At 41.0% G+C, this 22,703-nt stretch overlaps 1 protein-coding gene across 1 annotated transcript in view; it reads left to right on the top strand.

The window, feature by feature from the left end:
* Positions 1 to 7,652: 7,652 nt before the first annotated feature.
* Positions 7,653 to 22,703, top strand: part of smad6b (SMAD family member 6b) — a 32,453-nt gene continuing 17,402 nt past the window's right edge. Inside the window, exons 1-3 of the mRNA XM_073853615.1 lie at positions 7,653 to 9,263; positions 10,840 to 10,896; positions 11,551 to 11,639. Coding sequence (XP_073709716.1) covers positions 8,456 to 9,263; positions 10,840 to 10,896; positions 11,551 to 11,639 — 954 coding nt within the window. The 5' untranslated portion in view covers positions 7,653 to 8,455. The remainder of the gene's footprint in view (positions 9,264 to 10,839; positions 10,897 to 11,550; positions 11,640 to 22,703) is intronic.

Here is a 22,703-nt window from a genome sequence, read left to right as displayed (position 1 = left end):
TTTTTTTGAAAATATGCTCAATTTCCAGCTCCCCTTGAGTTAAACATTTCTTACCGTTTTGGAATCCATTCAGCTGATCTCCGGGTCTGGCGCTAGCACTTTTAGCATAGCTTAGCATAATCCATTGAATCTGATTAGACCATTAGTATCGGGCGAAAAAATAACTAAAGAGATTCAATGTTTTTCCTATTTAAAACTTGACTCTTTTGTAGTTACATCGTGTACTAAGACCTACAGAAAATTTTAAGTTGTGATTTTCTAGGCAGATATGGTTAGGACTATACTCTCATTCTGGGGTAATAATCAAGGACTTTGCTGCAGCAGGCGTAGTGATATTACGCACTACCTGAAAATAGTCCCGTCATTGAAAGTAACCAAGGGGACTATTTTCGCTGTTGCGTAATATCACTACGCCTGCTGCAGCCATGTTACATCAGCAAAGTCACTGATTTTTACACCAGTTTGAGAGTATAATCCTAACCATATCTGCCTAGAAAATAGCAACTTTTAATTTTCTGTCGGTCTTAGTACACAATGTAACTACAGAAGAGTCAAGTTTTAAATAGGAAAAATATAGAAAGTCTTTGGTTATTTTTTAGCACGATGCTAATGGTCTAATCAGATTCAATGGATTGTGCTAAGCTATGTTAAAAGTGCTAGTGCCAGACCCGGAGATCAGCTGAATGAATTTCAAAACGGTAAGAATCAAATGTTTAACTTTAAGGGAGCTGTAAAATGAACATATTTTCAAAAAAAGTGGAATGTTTTTTAAAGATATCATAAACATGACCGAAACAAATTATTATGGAGACGTGTTCTTGTAGCTCAACAGTATTGCAATAGCAGCGTAGAGGTCATGGGTTCGATTTTATGGACTGAATGCACTATGAATTGCTTTGAATAAAAGCACCTGACAAATGCAATGTACAGTAATAATTCTGGAAGGCTTTTGTGGTACCGCTGTATGTTGTTATTGGCTTCTTAGTCATTTGTGGCAATGCAAACTCTCCCCGTGGCAGGTTCTTCCACAAACAATATTTACAACCATGAGACAATTTACGAAATCCTCTATCCCCAACATTTCCAAAGGATGTGACTAAGTAACTTTTAGATATCCGAGCCAAACTAAACACGTGCAATGAATAAACCAAACAGAGTCAAGATCTACTGCTGTAGCACAAACAAGTGTTATTGATTGTGATGTTGCATTCAGTTTAGAGAGGTAATAGCTCATATAAAGTGGTGCATGCAGTATTTTATTGTATTTTTATTTTATTGGTGTTTATTAGGATTCAATTTATTGGTCTTGTGTAACAGTTTAACTGGTGTTGCGTAACCGCGTGCAATTATAGAACCTTTCTAATGTCTTTCTAAGGGAGATCAATAATACCTAATCAAGGCCAACCATTAGCATTGTCGCCCTAAAAAGCATGCAACCTACAGTACATACTACTGTGCCATCCTTGACCCATGCCAAACCTTAACCCTCTGTTCTAGAAAAGAGCTCACGACTGTCTGTACTATTTGCAAGCTGTATGTATACTGTATGAAAATGGCTCTACGGTGACTGCGTATGATAATAATTATAGGGTGGAGTGTCATTATAAAAACAAGCCTTGTCATGCTTGTTAGTTTATATCTGTTCACTCGATTATATTGGGTGTTTTCTCATTGCTGTTGTGTGCTGTAATCAATGGTAATCCCTCACATTCGGATAGAGAGCAAGTGCCTTTAGATATTTATACTCGAACCGGCGCTTTCAAAATGGCTTCCTCTCTCATTGTGAGGAAGAAGTTATTAAAAAGGCCTGTGGATACTTGGACAAACATCAGCCCACACGCTCAATTACTCCGTCATGTTGGAATGCTGTTGATCTGCATTAGCGAAGCTTATGGAACAACCGAATTCCAAATGTAACAAGGCGATATAATGAAGTTCTCTGCCTCGGAGGCTTACATTAACACTTGAGCGATGAGATTTGCCACGTCACAATTGTCAATTAAGCAGGAATCCTTCAACAGATGGTCTACATCTGCACTGTAACCAGCAAACAGCTACTGGTCTATTGTATCATCTGTTTCTCTTCTGTTTATCCACTGTGCCAGTCTGAATCATATAAGTCTCACAAGTGGCATCATTAAATGGCCACTCCTGTCATTGCTCAGTTTGATGGGGTAAACTTAGGGTACATAACACACTGTGTAGTCAGGCAGGGCGCCGTTTCACCGTTTGCAAATGAGGTTTGTGAAATCATAAAGCGCCTGTGGATGATGTCAGGCTTGGCATTTGGTTCCAAAGCGGGTTTTCGGAGTGCTAGATTTACTAGCGTTCGGGAAACATTAAAAAGTACAGTGGTTCACAGTGAGAGAGCTTTCGCCAGAAGTCCACCCCTTCGTGTCCCCAACGCTCGGTCACTGTGCCACGGCAGCGCACATTAAAAAAACACTTTCATTAAAGGATTCAGCACTTTGATACTCTCGTTTCACCCTATGGGAATGTTTACAGGATTTTTTCCCCTCACCTTCTGAGAAGTAGTTCTTTCTTCGTGTAACGTGTTATGAATACTTTGTTGTGCTAAGTCAATAGTCAGTTATTGGCAGGGAGTACGCTAAGTGCGTTTAGGGACTACATGCAAATGTTTTTGCCGGTGCGTGAGGACTGGGTTGTGCCAAGGTGCGAAAGTTTGCATGGTGCCAGTTTATTTTGGCCCTGTAGATTTTCTTCTGTATGTGTTGGCATCTTTTCTCACGCAGTATTTTTCTAACTGTAATGGATCCTGGGTAAAAGCTTAATGTTCGGTTCGGTGTAAAGTAAATGCTAGTTGTTGATAAATTGCATATTGCCACATTGTTTCTCTATAAGCACGGATGCTTAAATATGTTGCAATTCTCCTCGCAGTATTAAAAAACGTTCAGGCAGTTCCTGCTTTGTTTAAACCAACGGCGGCCCGAATCTATGTCAACATCAAATTCAAATCGAACGCAAAGGTATCAATTAATCTTCCAGAGAATTCACAAACAAAATTGAAGTGTTACAGAGAGGGAATAGGTTGCATTTCCCATCAGGGTTGACTTTCCACGGTGAACATGTCTCTAATTTGAGGCCTCGTGGAATGTGTGTAGATGTGTGTGTGTGTGTGGGACTGGGTTTAAATCAATCTGGCAGAGACAGTGCAATTAGAGGTTTTGACTTGGTTATCTGGCTCGCAAAGACAGACTGTCTCCATAACCCACTGAACAAATGCTGATAAAACACTGGAAAATATTATTCTTCACACAAGTGTGTCTCTGGTTTGGGCTCTGGTGACCCAGCCGTACCGTGCTCAGCCTCGCCGTCTCTGCCGGTCAGGAAGGGAGATAGGAAAAAACATGCAACACTGAGATAACCAAACTATTGATCAGGGTTGTGCAACCGCAGCCTCGGAGAAACTACTTGATATAGAGAAGCGTCTGTCATTAGTACTCAGCATGAGAAAACGCCACAGGTGTCCTGTTTGGCTCTGTTTCCCATGTACATTAGTTGGGACGGTGTGTTTCTCTGGGCTTGTTGTTGATGAGAGATATTTCTGATTCATTAGTTAGATTGTGTCTCCTTCCTAGGAGTTGTGATTTCTGACAGCATCTTGACGGAAAGCATGGGAGGAAGGCTTGCTGCGTGTGGAATGTTTCGAGGCGAGTTTAGCGAAATTATGACCAGATTTATTACCCAATCTCGTGTTCCGAACTCAGAGTCACATCTCAAAACATTTCAGCTTAAACTTTTGCTCCTATAAATCTAAGTCGGTGTGAGTCAGAATGTCATAAAGCAACATAAAATACACAACAATTCAATTTATTTTTTTCTATGTCAAGCTGGCTAAATACTTAAAGCTGGGACTTAGGGTTGTACTCAGTTCTTCAGAGGAGGTTTTTGAGTATTCTGCGTCCCAGGCGTATCTGAGGAGTCATTGTAATCATTCAACCCCAACTTGATGCCACAATCCCTCGCCCTCCTTCTCCCAGGCTCCTGCAGCAATGACAGAATGGACCCATAATGGGCCAAATCAGCAAAAATGTGATCATGAAGCCTGGCCACTGACAGCCTGTCCCTGGAGGCACGAATTAGCCTGACTGGTACAATGAGAAGATGACACACGCAGCCTCGGGCCCTGTCTGCCTGGACTACCCGTCTCCAACCCAAGCGAGTGAATCAGATTGCCTCCAATTAAAGATTTAACCATCTCTCTTTGCTTTGCCTTTCTTTCAATCCCTTCTGTCTTTTATAGGCGTGCTTTCTGTCTCGTACGGCAGACATGTCTTGTGGCATTTACAAAGAATGGGATGATTGTACAGTATTGAATATACAGGGGTGGGGTGGGGGGCATTTCTTTCTGTGTCTTGTCTTGATCTTTGTGTAGCATTGAGTGAATAGATTAGTTGTAGATCCCCTTCATTCAAGTGCCCTCCACCCCCATCGTGTCCACAGTCCTAAGTGTGTAAGTCTGTTTCTCATTAGTATCTGTCTATACCAAACTCCCTGCAATTTCCTTATGGAGAATTAATGCCTCCTGCACTTTGAATATATGGGTGCTGTCACAGGTTGGTGTGTTTTATTGGATCCTTCTTTTACATGAGAGCATACTGTACACTTTTCTGTAGCATTTTAGCATTTCATGTTCAAAACATTCATCTGATATCATTCATCACTCATTTCAGCAACCATCACTTTTGTCGCTGGCAGAACCAAATGTTCAAAACAGCTCTTTCATGACTGTCTGATATAATACGAGACATTCGCACACAACTCCATGTAACCGATCAAAGAAAGTTTCTATTTCAGCTGTGAAATAATACTAAGACGGGACATTAATATCGCAGATGCCTCTCTCTAGATCAAATATTTCGTCTTATTCCCAGGGCTTATGCCTTTGTACGTCTCAGTTGTGTTTAATTTGATTGTCTGTCCTCTCCCTCTGAAGTGTCAGTGCTGTATCAAGCTAGCGTGACCGCTGGATTATTAGCCCTGAGTCTCCAGGGGTGCGGACGGTCTGCCTCTCCGGTCACGAAGAGAAGAACCAAGCAGGGGGATGGCCTGTGTGAACAGCTGGGTCCTGTTTTCAGCCCTGTGACTCAATTACCCTCCTTCTCTTTGAAGAACTCTTTCTTTACATACTTTCACACATGCAGGCCACGTTAGGGTCAATAGAGTGGACTGGATCTTCAAGACCATTTACTTCAGTTACCTGGAGACACGCTAAGGAACTAATAGAGATGCATAATCCAATGTCATGTGAATTCAGCATAAATACTGAAAAGAATTTGATGTTGAATGTTTAAATGACAGTAAATTGTGTATTTTGTATTGTAGCATGTTTGTTTATATATATAGATCAAGTCTTTTCTTTGGCCAAAAACTAACATTAAGGCATAGCCCTCACACTGTTCCTTCAAAAAAGCGCTTTCTTTTTATTTATCAGCAAGCAAGTGAAATGGAGAAACCCAGTGATCACTGCCAAAGCCATTGAATGCCAAATCTCTCAAGGCTTACTTGGTGTTGGACAGAAAGCAAACTTGTTTTATCATTGTTTCCCAATGCTTAAAAAAACAGCCTAGGGTGTAAAACATTGCATTGTAACCGCAATATCCAATGAATGAGGTCACAAATGATTTATCACTGAACCTGTGTCTCCATAAAATTGTATAATATCACCATAAAGAGAAAGTGATATTAAACATTATAAGTTAGAACGTTCCTGTTAACCATTGAATGGTAGCACGTTTTCGGATGTTCCAAGTAAACTACTACCTGTCAGATGACAGGTGAATGAATGGCTTCTATTATCTCATTAACGGTGAATGGGACCTTCACAGATTTTTTTAGTGAAAGTGTGAAAATGATTGAACATGGAGTGCAGTGCTACAATAACAGTTTTCTTTGCCCTGTCTGACGTGCGATTAGGTTACAAAAGAGAATGTATTTGCAACAGGTGCCTCTAATATGGAGCAGGCATGAGGGCTCCATACGCTCCCTCTCTAACCTCCATGAACCTGCCAGGGAAATCCGATTCCCGCGTACACACAGGCAAACACCATTCTGCCCACAAAGCCAAAAGGAGGGACAGAAGGAGAGGACGTGTGTTTGCATGTCACCACATGAATAATCAATAAATAACTTATTTACAGCATATATATATATATATATATATATATATATATATATATATATATATATATATATATATATATATATATATATATATATATATATATATATATACAATGCGGATATATTTACAATGTGGATATAAGCAACATATTTTTTGTTGGTGTGTGTTTAAAGCTGTTATTTGACGTTTTTAATCTCCTCCCTCAGAGTTTAATATAACATCTTCCTGATTACTTGATAAATATGGCTGTCAGCACAAGACCATTGTTAAGAGTGTATTTACATAGCTTCTTGCCGAATAAGCGTGTCAAATATTATGCTTTGCTTCTTGGCAACTTGCCGGGAAATGGGGAATTTATTTCATTCACTGTCAATTGCAACAACTGTGGGCGGATGTGTTTGCATTCTTCCCTCTTCCAACCAATCCCCATATATGGGGGCGTGTCGTAAATGTTGAGGAACCAATCGGCGGTGTTTGTTTCTCTGAACTTTTGCTACTTTGAGCAAGTTAATACATTGAGAGATCTCGCCCCGCCCCGTTTACTCCAGCTGAAGACTTTAACTCTATGTGCACAGGCTTAGAAAATGACACGGCGCGCGACCAAAGAAAAGGATTTACCTGTTTAAATTCTGCAAATACGTTACATTTCTCCTCATTTTTAACTTACGTGAATTTTGTATGTGGTTATTAACACGATGTTATCTATAATACAGGCTGACTTTCGCTGGGCACTAGTGATGTTATGTTTTTGTCCTCAAGTTATGTCTGCCAAAAAACCAAGAAGATATTATACACCAGTTGATAAAGTTGTATCTTTTGTTGAAACCGCAATTGCCTCGTGCATTTAGTATTAGTGTAGAGATGTTTAAGCCATTAAGTTAAGTCTAAACGTGATGCAGTTATCACCCAAAACTGGTGATGATTTGGGGGATTTATAACAGTCTGTGCATTGCACATAGCTGGAGGTCGCACCTGAATAAGAGCCCTCGCGCCTCATGAGGTCATTCACGCGCTTCCTATATTACATTCATTTATTTAGCAATCGCCTTTATCCAGAGACTCACAAATGCCTTTTATATGGAATGTGTATACACCCAATTTGATTTAATATTAGAATTGTCATATATTTATAAATACTAATAAATGCAAATAATACAAATGAACACTATCAGTGGGTATTAAATGTGTACATAATACAAACACAGACGTACAATCGGTTAAATGAAAGCTGTCCTATTCTTAAAACACAGGTTAAAGTTCATGACCCTTACATATGATACAATGACTTTAATATTGAAATGTTTTATGAAATAATTTTTTCATTTTTTTATTTCGTATTTTTGGAGAATAAAATGTTTTTGTTTAAGAATAAACAATTATCTTATTAGGATATATGAAGGAAAAAGAAATAGATGGATGTTACGCCTTTAAGAGTTAAGAAACTTGAAACCTTGTTTGCGCAACAATCAGTGCAGCTCAGAGCCGCCAAAGTGTCTAGACTAGCACATGATGGTAGTCAGCCAATGGCTCCATCGCTCTCCTCGGGGGCCCTGTGTGTGTGTATGTGTGAGTGTGTGTGACAGGGGGAGAAAAAAAGGAAAAAGAGAGAGAAACGGAGAAAGAGAGAGAGATCTGGGTTGCAGTTTGACCAGGTCTGAACACGGAACCAGGAGCGTACTATAAGTCCACGGATTGTTGCTTTTGTGGCCCCGGCGCACAGGGATATTTTTGGATTGCATAGAGTGCGCTGGAATCGTGGAAAACAACCGGAATTGTAAATTCTGCGAGGAATTGTCTATGGATTTAAATCGCCGAGGAGCAGCTTCATTCATGTCACCAGAGCCGAAGCGTGGATTTGAACGCGTTTCAAAGTCCGACAACATTTAAGAGCTCGCAAGTTTATCGCTGACTATCGTAGCATTGTTTTTCGGCTACAAATGTCTCTCAAATCTGTCTTTGATTAAGTTAGAAGCGTTGAATAATTACTTGCACCCTTTAAACCTGTAGTGCATTTAAAATCTAAAACTGTAAGCTTGTATATCGTTCAAATGTACAAATGACAGCATTCTTCTAAGGTGAATGCATTTTGATTTTTGTTTAATTTTGCGTTTGTTTGGTTTTCTGTATTTTTAATGCAATATAACATTGTGCCTCCAAAACTAATGTGGTTTTGCCACCAATATACGGTGCTCGGCTGTGCACGCGCTGCACGGCATTCGGCGAACATTAATGTTTCACGACCTCGGAAATAGTTTTCAATCGCGAAGATCTGAACGTAAATAAAACACATCTAGTGTTTCAAGTTGTCGTATGTTCAGGACGAAACGCTCAGGTCTTGTGCGGCGACTCTGGAGAAGCCGTTTGATTCCAGATAAAGAGGGGGGCGATGGATATGGCAAAAGCAGCGAGGGGTCTCGGGACGATCTGCTTGGCACTAACCCAGAGAAAATTCCCAAGACGGAGTTCAGTCCGATGACCCCGAGCGGGTCGCTTCGCGTGGACTATGAGGAACTGTGTACGAGGAATCCCATCGAGTGCGGCGGAGGCTCACCGGGGGGCGTTTTGGACCAAGATGGGGGTACGGTGTGCGTTCTGCAGCAGGGAAGCCCTCGGTCTGTGCAGGACAGTGATTGCAGAACAGTTACGTGCTGTTTGTTTAAAGATCGGGACCATCATTCTGGATCTAGAAGCCCGGAAGCGGCTCAAGGGAAAGAGCCAGGCTCGTGTCAGTTTGTGTTGAGGAACATTGGGTCTTCACGGGACCCCGGTCCTTTTGAGAGCCAGGAGACGAAACCTCGCTCCGTCATGGAGCAGGAGCTCAAGACCGCCACCTACTCGCTATTAAAAAAGCTTAAAGAGAAAACGCTGGATACTTTGTTGGAAGCCGTGGAGTCCAAAGGAGGGATGCCGAGCGACTGTGTGATGGTATCGCGGACCGAGTTGCGTCTGGGCGGTCACATGGCTCCTCCACAGCTGCTCATCTGTAAGCTTTACCGGTGGTCGGACCTTCAGCACACAGCCCAGCTTAAAGCACTCTGTGAGTGCAAGAGCTTCGGTGCTCAGGACGGTCCGGTTGTTTGCTGCAATCCCTATCATTACAGCAGACTATGTGGGCCAGGTAAGCGATGCTGTTCCTAAGCTTCTTCATGTGAAGATGCACGATGTTTCCCGGTGAATATTATGGCTAAAAAATTGTTTGACTAAGCCAGAGAAAATTTTCAATTTGCTTTCATTTCACCTGAATGAATTTCAAATATTATCAGATGCTTTTTTGTTTAAAAAGTATTTATAGTTCAACAAACAATTTTGTTTCAAAATATCTTATTAATAACACTGACTTATATAGCTAACAATTTACAGACACATACACATTCTGCACTTAATCTCTTATGTAGTGTTTGGTCTTTCACAATCCAGTTTACCTGAAGTTCAAATATGTGCATTTCTCACACAGTTGTAAATCAACTCTGTCATCTCATTGATAAATACTTTAAGGTTTTGTCATTGCGACTGATTTAATGCTCTCTAACGTGTAACATTCCTTGCAACCAAGGGATACATTGACAATGCAACGTGGATGATACGTAAACAAGAACACGAGCCATTTGGCCACCTATAACGCTGTTTTTGTGCAATAAATCTTTACGCACATTAACAACGCGACCAACAAAGACTTCAGGGGTTTTAGCTCAGCATTTTATGGGGATTTCTCAGAGCAAAAACGCTTGAGGGAGACAGCAGCCCCCTCTCTCATACTAGAGAGACACATAGCGCGCGAGCGCTCATGCGTGTCCCCACGAATATGGTATTTCTTTCATGGGATTGAACAACAGAGCCCTCTCAATCTTCAAACTTCATCAATGGGTTTGACGGGTTTTTTTCAAGGTTAATTTTCACAGACAGCGTTAAAAAGATTAATACTTTTGTTTAGGTCTTGCCCCGTGCCTATGAGACCATTTAATCACGTAAAACAGTGTTTAAGCAAACATGTCAATGTATTTAGCCAGTAGGTCTACTGGTGTGCTAAAAGGCTAACAAAGAAACAGCTGGTTATGTTTATCAATGTTTGGACATAAAGAACTCTAACTTTTATTTAGTTTTAATTGTGTAGTTAAAGAAGGTCTAGGATTTACATAAACACAAACTCATTTTCTTTTCTCCCCTCGTCTGAGACATACGCCTTTGAAATTATATCAGTTTCAAAGTTGCACTTTAAAAGTCGCCTTTTTCCTAAGGAGGACCCCTCATGCTATTTAGGCGAAGGAGTGGCGGTAATATACAGTTTGCATACAACTGGCGCCAGACTGACTCGCTGTGTATCTGAGTGACTGAGTTTAGGATCCTGGCAATTACTGCCGCCACTCTTAAAGAGACAGTCCACGTTATACTTTACTTTTCCCCCACGTATAAAAGGCGATGTCATTACTTGTCCACAAGCTTTTTCAGTCAATCTCTCTGTAGTTTTCTTTAGTAAGTAGTTTAATTTACACAAGTGTTTCTGTTTAAAAAAAACTTTATCACCTTGTATACAAGTCAGTTTGTATTCGTATTATTGCCCATGTTATGAAGTTAGCCCCAACATTGTTTTAGATTTCGCAACTGAATCAAATCATTGTAATATTGTCATTGTATAATTTGAGTAATTCATGTTTTTTATTACAAACTGTAATCATACTATTGTCATACTATTTTAGAGTCACCCCCTCCTCCTTACTCAAGACTTTCCCCCAGCGAAGAACATAAGCCACTGGGTAAGTTTCCCCAACACACTGCTGGTTTTGATTACTGATCAAACAAATGCTTATTAGATCAGTTTAATGTATACATTGGTGTAAATGTACACTCTGAGGTAACCGATAAGAAAAGATCCTTGCTGAAATTGAATAAACTAATCCGTGTAACAAAATAACCTGGCCCCTGTAATGAAGTCAGTGCCATCAGTTGTCACCCACCGGTTGAATCCCTGGCTTTACGGAGAGCCAGAGGGGAAGCAAAAAGTAGAACAACGTGAAGAATTTTAATGGTGGCAATTAGGCACAGTGACCAGCTGAGAGCCAGTGAGGGCTGCAGCCAGTATCCGGTGGGCCCATTTTCAGCATGCCAATCTGGAGCCGGCCTGGGCTCAGCCCAGTCTGTAGTGGTGGCTGCTGGGGCCTGGCACTGGGATGGCAACTGAGATGGGATATCCTCTTGGTACCATTGCTCAACTGTGTTGACAGTGCGTGGGGTGGATAGAGGGTACCATCTGAAACTGATGCTTTGTTGTGGTTAGCAGCTTAGCTTGTTCATTAATTTGCAGTTTGTTAATGCCTGATAATGCATATTGAATAATTCAATATTGAATAATTTTTTAAATCGCAAGCAAACTACCTCAGAAGTAACTTAGTTATGCCTTCTCTCCTTAGATCTGTCTGATTCCACACTGTCTTACACTGAAACAGAGGCTGCCAGCTCGCCAAACGCCACCCAAGGGGAATTCTCAGATGCCAGTCTGCTTATTTAATACATTCAAACTCTCCAATCTACAATTAAAAAGACTTAAATAGATTTGTTTGGAATCAAATAGATTTAGAAGTCAGCACGTCCTGTGATAGCAGTTACAGTTTTTGCTGTTTTTTCCAGTCTTGAAGAGCTCATGTGGTAACACTTTTGTGCAAACAAAGTCTACGTGCCTGTTATGGTGACCTTGCACCAGATATTTACCTTTTAGCCTTTCTAGAGGGAGCAATGTGCGTCCAAAAGATGTTTTCCCATTACAAACGTCTCTTGTAAAATCAAGCTTGTGCATTTGAAGCATTATTTCATGTACAATTTCAAAGTTGGATCCCAAATACTTAGTTTTAAAGGGTTAAGTGTGCGGTAAAAGTCTGAGCGGTAAAAATGGTGAAACGTAGGCTCTGTTGTCTTAAGCTAAACGGGTTCCCATGGTGTGTTTTTAGATAAATGAGCAAACTTTGCAGGTAATTTGGTTTTTATGTTGTGCCTTGCTCCTCCTCATTAAAGGCCATTAGGAGCGGAGAGAGTGCGGTGTAGATAAAGCTCTCTTTGTGAGCCCAGCGGAGATTCAGTGGGCCGTGTTGGCTGGCCATAGACCCTGCCTCCCCTCCTCTGTTTTCTTTCAGAAATATTTGAGTGGGATCAAACTGTAATAAGATCCAAGTTCGCAGGGACACACACACACACACACACACACACACACACACACACACACACACACACACACACACACACACTTAAGCACACAGAGTCACGTTATCCGCACCGGCCAATTGTGCACACATGGCGCTCGCGCACAAGCATGTATCCGAACACACACTCTCTCGCTCAGACACGTATTACGTATACACACGCATAGCCTTTACATCTCTATCTTGGTATCTTGACAGGCAGCAAGGTTTGAGCTAGGAGTGTTTTCATTTCTGTGAAAGGGCCACACTGAGAGAAATGAGAAACAGGTCTGTCTCATGATTTGAGATGAAACACTCCCCTCTCATGGAATAAAATCAACATGCTTCTCTTATAAAACTGCAACCCCACTGTGCATGTGTAGGATTGTGGCCACAGAGACAGAAAAGCTAAGGGTTTGTTTTGCAGTGCTTACAAATGCATTGAAAAGAGAGCGGGTCACCACCCCCACCTTTCCAAAAGATGCTACCTGAGCTTGTGGCTTCATGCACACGTCCCCTCGCCGTCGCCACCACTTCACAGGCTGGCGACACTCCTTGCGTAAACAAATATGCTTTAAATGCTTACTGAGATGCTTACTTGTGGGACTGTTTCTCTGAACTGGGTTTGTGGGAGCTATGATTTGCTTATGTAATTAGGTCATTCAAGTATGCATGCAGGATTTGGTCGTTTAGCCTAACAGATTTTCTGTTGTTGTTTTGCATTGGCCCAAACAGGACAGATTTGGAAATAAGGTTCTAGTAAATATTGCACGCATCAAACTTGAACCAATTTTGTGCCTGTCTAACGTTGTCTAAGAGGTTGTTTACACTTGGCATTAACATGCGTTTTCGTCGATCGGATCACGAGTGGACGACATTAATGCCAAGTGTAAACGCTGTTCAAAACGTTTTGAGCTTGTCCACTTTCGACCACTTTCAACCACATTCAGAGGTAGTCGAAAACCCTTTCGATCAGATTGCTTTTGTAGTGTAAACGCACATGTGGTTGAATGTGTTCGAACAGCCACACGGACCGCCTTCTCTACGCCCATTTATCTAATCTGAGGTACTGAGCACAATGTTTTACGTCTTTTCTGACTTCTGGCTCAAACACAGTATACAGCGCTATTTTTAGCCTTTCATTGATAAAACTAAAGCGGCTGATCTCCGCGTAGTTTCATTTTGCAAGCGTGTGAAAGTTGCGTGATCTTATTTCATCAAATAGGCTTTATGCCCAGCTGCACTACTTCCTGAACTTCAGCCAGCTCCTTGTTTCCTGTCTGCCATTATTGGACAAACTGATTAATCCAGGTGTGCCTGACCTCAGTAGTCACAACAACAATAATCAGACACACCTGGATTAATCAGTTTGTCCAATAATGGCCGACAGGAAACAAGGAGCTGGCTGAAGTTCAGGAAGTAGTGCAGCTGGGCATGAAGCCTATTGCGCTGAAATATCAGAGAAAGCTTTAACATATGCATGTACAAAACACTGTGCAGCAAGTTTACTTACAACACAAGCAGCGGACTCCGACATAATCTTAGTTCGCGTCCATATAAACTCGTCATTACTCCCGCTCTCGTTTAAATGACAGGGGAGAAATTCGTCCACAGTCTCAAAGACCACCCCCTCAACGTATTCAGGACAGAAGCTGTTGAAAGTGGACAAAAGTTTTAAATACTAGGCGTAAACGTGATGTGTCTCTCTCGTCCACTTGTGATCCAATCGACGAAAACACATCTTAATACCAAGTGTAAACAGCCCCTAACATGCTGTTCACCAGCAAAAAAAGTTGGTAAGGCTGAGAAGCCTTATGGGGCATACACACCAAACGCAAGTTCAACGATTTGCGCGAGTAGATTACATGCAAAGTCGATGCAAAGATGCGATCAGACGCGTCCTCGCACGGGGCGATGTGAATGACGCTATATGGGTGGCGCGTTTGCCGTGAAAACTTGCGCTATTCGCCTCAAACGCACCTTCGCCCAAGTTGAAAATATTCAACTTAAGCAAAAAATTCGCATGACACGAAGTTAAATCCCACGAGTAATTTAGAGGAAGTAACGCGATGTACACGTTGGTGTGTACGTAGCATTGGAAGTAGTCATTAGTCCAGCTGGCTAATCTTGTTAAGCACACAATAACAAATGCTGGGTTGTTACATGAACAAACCCAACCATTGGTTTAAATTAACCTAAAAAAGTCCATATTTGACCCAGCAATAAGTTAAAACAGCCCAGCATTTTTATAACGCATTTATATAAAAGGTGATAAAAGTTAAATTTTTGAACTTTACTCATATTACCATTCCACAGAATTCAATGTCCTTCATCACCTCTATATCCGTCTTTTGCATCGTACCCACAAAAAAGATAAAAAGAAAACGGATAAATTTAAGTGTTCATACATGTGGCGATCCACCCACCCAAATCCCTTATCCCCACCTACGTGCAGGAACTAGTAAAGCTCTTGAAAGTGATGCTGGGGGGGTGGAGGTGGGAGTAAAGCAGATTGCAGCCCCCCGGGCGAATGTAAGTCCTGCTCCGAACACTCATCCACTCTGTCTGACAACAGCAACAGAACACATCTCAACGAGCCTGATGAGAAGTCTCTGCCGCCCAAGGGCGAGATTTTCGAAAATTTGACAGGTTTGTTTAAATGACACTGTATGGAGGTCTGAGATCTGGGGCTGTAGATGTAATACGTCTTTGATGTTTCGCTGCCTCAGTGAGTTTGTTTGAAGGATATTAAGCTTAAATTCTTTATTAGTTTTCTGTAAGCTTCCCCCTGGCAGTTAGTCTATGCCAATACTAGCGATATTGCGTGTGTTTGTCTGTAACTATTCTAGTATCAGTACGGCTATTTTTGCGCTTGCATTCGTGCACATGTTTGTGATGTCTGCGCTCCCGTGTGTTTGGGTACATTAATGTCCGTTCATGTTGTTTGCATCTGGATGTCTATAGCTCGCAGTTTTCCCTGCCAGGAATTTGCCATCATCGTGTTTTGTTTAAAAGAAACTGTGTTTGTCAGTTAATGTCTACACTGTGTCAGCACACAGCTATTGATTAAGTGTTCGCTAAGTTTTTAAAGCGTGCCTGTTGAAACATATGGTCGTGATGTGCTATGTGTCTATTAAAGTGGGTGTTCACGGTTACATTCTCTATCTGTGACTGGGTTGTAATGCAGCCCACCTGTTTCCTCGCTCTGTGTTGTGGTCGTGTGGAAATCAGAATGATGCCCTTTGAAGTAGGTCTCATTGCTTCCTGTATAACTGGATGCATGTGAGTTTGTGTTTCCTCCCAGTATTGGGGTTTTTGTGATCTTTGTAGCGCGCAAGCCCCCGTATTCACAAGGCGTTCTTGTTTTGCCCGCTGCGTCTGCTGTCTCAGAATTGACTCCTTTTGATCAACACGGAGGCCGCGATAAAAGCCACGATGCTGTCTGCAAAGCAGTAGAATTGTTTTTCCAGTAATTATTACACTTTGTAATGAGGTATCTTGACAGATGTGCAATGAAAGACCAGCAGGGGCGAGAAGACCAGTGGCTGTTTACAAATTATTCTCAGACCAGCAATAGATGTGCCGCAGCTGAGAGATGCATTTATAATATAAGCCTGCAGGAATTTGTCACCAGATGTGGAAATGCAAGCAAATCTAAACTGTTTACATGTAGTGTGAGACGTCACAATCACCACATAGTTTGCGATCGCAATAAGAGAGACCCCACATCTATCAGAAACCGTAGACTGATGTTGTATTTTTTCCTTCAGTTATTTCAGTGATTGGAATTAAATATTGGCATACTGTTTGCATAATCTTGTAAATTATACACTGCATATTGTAACATGCAATAATAAGCATTTTAAATCCAGTTGACATCTAGTAGGGGTGTAACTGTACACAAAATGTATGGTACGCACCTCGTTTTTTAAGTCTCGGTTCAGTTTCAGTGCACTTAGGGGAAGACATGCAAAATTGTATTAATATTATAGTATATTATTAACATTGGTAAACATCAACATTGTACATATAGTAAAAACAGTTTACATATTTTTAACAGATTTATAAATAAAACACATGCTTGGTTAAAGATGCATTCATGTGCACCGAACTGGAAGTCCTGTACCGAAATAGTTTGATCAGAATATGTGTATTGTTACACTCCTAGCATCTAGTTAAAAATGTATCTTAAATGTATCTTAAAAATAATTGAATTATTTTATTAGTTAATTGCTCGTCGTTTATTTCTCACATTGGAAATGTAAGCTCAGGTCAAGTACATTGCATGATGGGATACACTCAAAACATTTCAGATCACACTAGACTTTAAACATGTGAATATTTTCAGACGTATATGGGTGGGGAAAGTTTCGTCCATCTTTGCTTTTCAGAAAGGTCATGCAGTGACGTACCATTTTTTATTGGTCACATTGCATGATACAAATTTGCAGGTCATAGTTCACCAGACTCGAACTTGCGGGCTTGCATGTATGATCTGATGCATTCGTATGTCACCGAAACGAAAAGTGTAGTGTGACCGCCCATTTAGTGGGTCACCTGGATATTCTGTGCATACAGAGAATTGTGCAGAATGCCGAGTATATTGGTTGGTGTGTTTTATTTGTAATTTTACACTGGGTTTACTTTTTGTGCTTTGTTTACACATTCCCATCCCTGTTTTGGGAACAGACCACAGCCTTGCTCACAATGTGAGGTCTTTCTGTGCTGTGTCTTATCAAGGATAAGCAATATCGGCCTTATTCAAAACTAACTGGGCTTTCCCAAACTGATCAGCATTGTGACTTGAAGGCAGTGATCCCCTTTTTCCATCAACATTCCGTGTGAGCTCTGGTGCTGCTGTCCAATTCGTTTTGCTCATTTTACAGCCCGGAAAAATTGCTGGTTTTAAACCAGGAGCCTGGTAACATTGGAGAGTTTTCAAAACATCCACTTTATTCACAAAACAAAAGTAGATAGTTCAAAACAAGTCTGCTCCAATTGAAATAAATGAGCCCATGTATACTTAAAGAGTTATGCGGTGAAAGGCGAGGAAGATTTGCTTTATTTAGGTCCTTACTTTTCTAATTTATTATTTTATTTATTAATATCTTATAAGTTAACTTGTGTTATGAATAATATTGTTGTACATATTTAAATAGACCTCTGAGTCTGACCATTACATTATCATTACCTAAAGCCAGCTCAATTTTATATTCAATGTTAAAATAAATCTTATAATCTAGGGGCAAGACAATTTATGCGCTTGATGACACACCAAGCCAAAGGGGTACCATTGCTACCAGGAGCCATTGGTTGATCACAGTATTGATGGTATATCATTTTTGAAACACGTGTTTTCTTTGATAAACTGGCGACACTAAAGACCAGGTCTAACCAAGCCTCGTTTCTGTAGTGCATTGTGTTATAGACGGTTTCATCGGACACTCGTGCACTGACGAGATACATGTCTGGATCCGAACTTTACTTCCGGTTTCGTTTTTTTAATGGTCTTACTAGTTGCTAAACTGATCTTTTGAACAAATGCCTCGTCGAAAATAACAAATGTTTTGGTTTCCTAGGTAATCTATGTGTTGTTTTATTGCTTGTTATATAAATAAACTACGTTTAAAGAACTTTGTTGTTATTTATTCTTAGCAGAGTTTTGCGGAAGTTACGTGCGGACCACGACTGCCGCTTGTTTATGTTGTTACTGCTGAAACCGTCTATAGGAAGAAACTTTTATAGGTGCACAATTTCACAAATAAGCATGTGACAGGCTGATGATTTGATATTTTGAACAGCCTTAAAAGCCACGTGATGTCTTCACCTCAATTTGAACTTGTTTGCTAGTTTATTGACATCTAAAACAAGTGTATTTCATTTCTTATCAGTATTAAAACGAAAACAATTGTTGCCTATCTGTAAGACTTGGAACTATTGAAAGAAATATTAAAATCTGTGCCATTAATAACATAATTTAATGTTCAAAGCTGTACGAATTACTGTCGTCTGTGGTAACCTTCAACCATCAAAAACATTGTCATATACTAAAAGATTATTCAATTGCCCTCTGTAATTGCTTTCGAATTTCACTTCCACATACTTAAACTTGGCACATCACATTTGAGCACATTTTGGAAAGTTTTGGAATGATATGCGGATAAGTAAATTACTTTGAAAGTTTATAAACCTTTGTTGTGTTGCACACGTTGTGAAACCTAACTACAGTGCAGTTTGTCCATTGCAAAGTATAGTTGCGAAGGTGACATCAGCTACATTACATCATTCACAGCAGAATGATGAATTATATAACTTTAGGATTTAAGTCAACTTCCATCCATCCTTTCCATAAAAACAGAAAAGTCCCTCAAACACCCTCTCAGTAACATAGGTACCGTGCCAGCGAAAAATTAGCCACGGTGAGGATGACGGAGCATCAGTGCAGGGTCCACCCTTTTGCCCCCCCCCTTCATATTCCCTCACCTCAATGAACCCTAGTGTCTCTCATCCTCTTTTTTCCCTCCTTTTATCTTTCTCTCCCGCATTCCCATTGCCTGGCACAAGGCCTCAGGTTTCCACCGCAGCCCCAGAGCCTGGCCACACTCCCCCAGGGCCCCAAGTGCTCCAGGATACGGGATGTGGAAATAATGTGACTGGAGTACTTCCACCCTGCCTCCAGAAAATCAGGTTCTGCGGATTGTTTATTTGAGGGGAAGGAGGCCTCAGCCAAACATCCTGTTTTAAAAAGCTTGCCTGGGTTTTGTAGCACAGGGGCTGCTCAACTACCCCTTTGACAGCAGGGGGAAGCTGAGGAATGTTGAAGAGAAGGCCAGTGGCCTGGAGGTGACGGGTTTGGACTCATGTTTGCATGTGTGTGAGAGGATATACGTCTGTCCTGCGTGTTTAGATGATCTGTGGCATTGATACAAGTTAAGTTGTGTTTTTATTTTGTCTGGGATATGTAGAGCATGCAAATACATGTAACACAAACGCAGTACTGTCATAGCTATACCATACAGCCCTCCTTGAGTGTTGGTTCCTGTCCTGAACGACCGGCTTCCTTTTCCCTTTACATAACGCATGTAAACAAGCCGAACACAAGCTCATCACCCATTAGAGGACGGATGAATTAGTCGCCCGACTATACCACAACAGCCTTTTGTAGGACAGGCATTTGTTTATTATCAAATAGTTTTTGTCTCTGTGGGAGTGTAAGCGTGTTTGTGTCTTTGTCAACGGGTTTGCGTGTGTGAGCGCATGCAAGTCGGCCTCCTCGATGAGAAATTGGACTTAGGTTCCTGGGATATTAGATTAGAATTGTTTTCACTCTCTACGTTGTTTGACTGTTATAAATATTTCAAGATGTGAAGTGTTTTGGAGAGGGAGAAAGACTGGGTTGTCTTTGTGTATTGTTGTCACATCAGTCATGTGTTTTCACAAATCAATATAAAGAGTTGGCAATATCATAATAGCTCTGTTTTGTAAATAAGTGTTATATTGATTTAAGTCAGGCATATTTTAAGCATGCCTAATAAAAGTCCTGCTTATCAAATGCAGGGTTTCCCGCAGAAAATGTGTTAGTTAAGATGGTAAGGTTTGGCGGGTGGGCAAGGCCAGGTGGCGTGGCAATCAAATGGGCGGGGCGTATGCGTCATGATGAATATGAAAATATATTTTTTTAAACATCAATAAAATTCCCGGAAATGCACTTGACGGCCTTTTGTGCAGCGAATTGTTTTTTTTTTTTGGACGACCTAGTTAAGGCAGTAGGGTTTCCCAGCTTAGGCGTGCCACCCGAACTGCAAAGTGCTGCGGGAAACCCTGACAGCAGTGTTTTTTTGCTTATGACTTTTCTTAAATTACACATTTGACTGTTACTGTAGTATAATCTATTTCGTACCCTCCCCTAAGCAGCATGTAAAATATAAAACAAACCGTGATTGGTCAATTTAGGGGAGGGACACACCAAACTGACGTCAACAAAGTAGCGCTAGGTTGCGCTAGCTAAACTGGGACTTTCCTTACCAGCAGGTGGCAGTAGTTGGTATTCATTACTCAAAAACGGGAAACTGGATAAGCGGACCAGAACATAAACAAAGCATCGCTCGCTTCCCCGTTTCACACAAATCCCGCTCACCACAGATGGTTTCGTGATATATCCGTATAATTTTTGAGCCATATCTTTTAAAAAAATGTACCTATTGGAAAGTCAGTCAATCTTTCTGTCTAAAGGGCCGTTCACATCATAACTATAACGTTAACTATAACGATAACTATATTAGTGTCCACATTATTTAACGATACATTTATGCTACAGTATTTCACTCACGCGCACGACACTCGCGCAAATCACTTGCCTTTAATATTGCATATAATAAAAACTTTTGCAATTGTTTACATGTCACTGAATATGTAAATATGCTGTTTGCGTTGCATTTACACAGCAGGTAACTCTAAACAGTGAATCTAACAGTTTGTGTAATCTCTTACCTTTTGGCGTAGTTAATGTAGTAGAATGAAAAGCATTACATAGTCATTTTCACAGCAACTGCAGAAGCGCTGGATACGTGAGGTAATTTTATGTTATAGACCTCAGCAATGAGCGTCACTGTCATTTCAAGTGCGCGTGCACTTGAAGATCAAATAGATTTGATTGGCTGTCAATGAGTGCGTTTACATGCACAGTCTTATGGCAATTATGCTTAATAAACTGATAACATGTGGGGTCATGTAAACGCGTAAAACGGTTTTCTTTAATCTGGGAAAGCCCATAAACGGTGTAAGCAAAAACCGATCGGCACAGGTAGTTTTTTGCTCATTACCCCGATTTCGCGTGGCATGTAAACGCCTTAACGTAAGATGCGGAAGTAAGCGCAAAGTAACGCATAAAGTCTCTGCTCTACTAAAGCAATTGGCAGAGAAACTGCGAAAATAAAAACTGATGTTATATTTACAGGTTCTGAAGAAAAGAAAAGAGAAACAAAAACAATATAGCTTAAGACAGATATTCCGTCGGCTTTTTTATCGACTATTATGTACTATAGGCGATGACGTCACTACCTGCGAGAAACCTGACAAATCTCCAAGTCCCATGTAAACGCAGTTGTCTGCATAGCCGTTTTATTGATTTGCATGTAAACGCATGAAAACAGATTTTATAATAAGCAGATTTTTGATAGTTATCCGCTTATTCTGTGCATGTAAACGTACTCAATAGTTTATCGTTCATCAGGCGGGAAAAAAAATGTCCAGAAAGTAATCCGATATCGTTCGTTGTATCTTTATCGTCATAGTTGTTGAGTAAAATCCGCTATTCTCTTTAATATAAAACGAATTTTAAAACTATATATTTTTTTATAGTTATCGTTATAATGTGAACGACCCCCTAAGTGGGCAGTTTTATCAAAAGACTCTTTAGGCTGTATGATCGCATTTAAATCTATTATTCTTTATGTTTGTTATTAATCGTGGTGTTGCACAAAGCTTCCCGTTTTCCATCAATCCAGATTCATTCCGTAAAGCTTATTGGTTATCCAACATGTGAGCAAAGTGCAATGTGGACACACACATAACCTACACAGAGCTTGTTTAAAAATGCAGTCCATTTGTACAGGTTAATATTTCCCCAGTCACCCCACCCCCCGGCAAATAATGAGTGAGCGATCCAGTCCTGCAGTGCGCTCTGGGAAGACCGGAGAAGCCCATCACTCCCTCCACCCTGCACGCCGCTCCGCCTGCCTGCCTCCTCTAATAGAGCCATTCATTCAGTCCAGGCCACGGGGTTAGGGAAACAAATAAAGAGGCAGCCATGCCATTAAAAATGTATGGAATGTCCAACTGTTAGTTTAGTGTTTTAGCCGGCCTCCTGTCAAGGCTGTGGAAAAGGGAACAATATTGTGTTGAGCGACCGACCATCACTGTCAAACCTTTTGCTGGCCGATGCAGGCGATGGTAGGTTGTTTTTAAAATTTCGCCCCGTTGATAATGATAAATAATTCCCAAGCCTGGCACCGGAGCTGTGATTTAGCGGTTTGATTGCATGGCTAAAATAAAGTGAGGAATGCTTTCCCCCTTCCTCCCCAGAGGGGACAGTTGTGCAGGGACCTATGGCAGTCAGTATTTTTAAAACTGGGAGAGCCGATGCATTCCTTCAGCCTTCAGAATGCGCTGTGTGGATTAACTGCAGGGGCCCGCGGAGACCGAAATCCTCGTGTTAACCTTCATTAAGAGAGAGATGCTGGGTGAAACGGACGCGGTGTGTGTACGTGCATTTGTGCGTGTGACAAATTCAGCTTTCTTTCCTTTGTGTACATTTTCCTTATTGAAATAGGAAATTGGGGACATATCAAAGAGACTTTTAGTTTAGAATAGCCATGCTTGTTTAGGTTACG

Source organism: Misgurnus anguillicaudatus, chromosome 15 (genome assembly GCF_027580225.2).
Source record: "Misgurnus anguillicaudatus chromosome 15, ASM2758022v2, whole genome shotgun sequence".
NCBI classification, from domain to species: Eukaryota; Metazoa; Chordata; class Actinopteri; order Cypriniformes; family Cobitidae; genus Misgurnus; species Misgurnus anguillicaudatus.
This window is presented reverse-complemented; position numbering and strand designations above follow the sequence as displayed.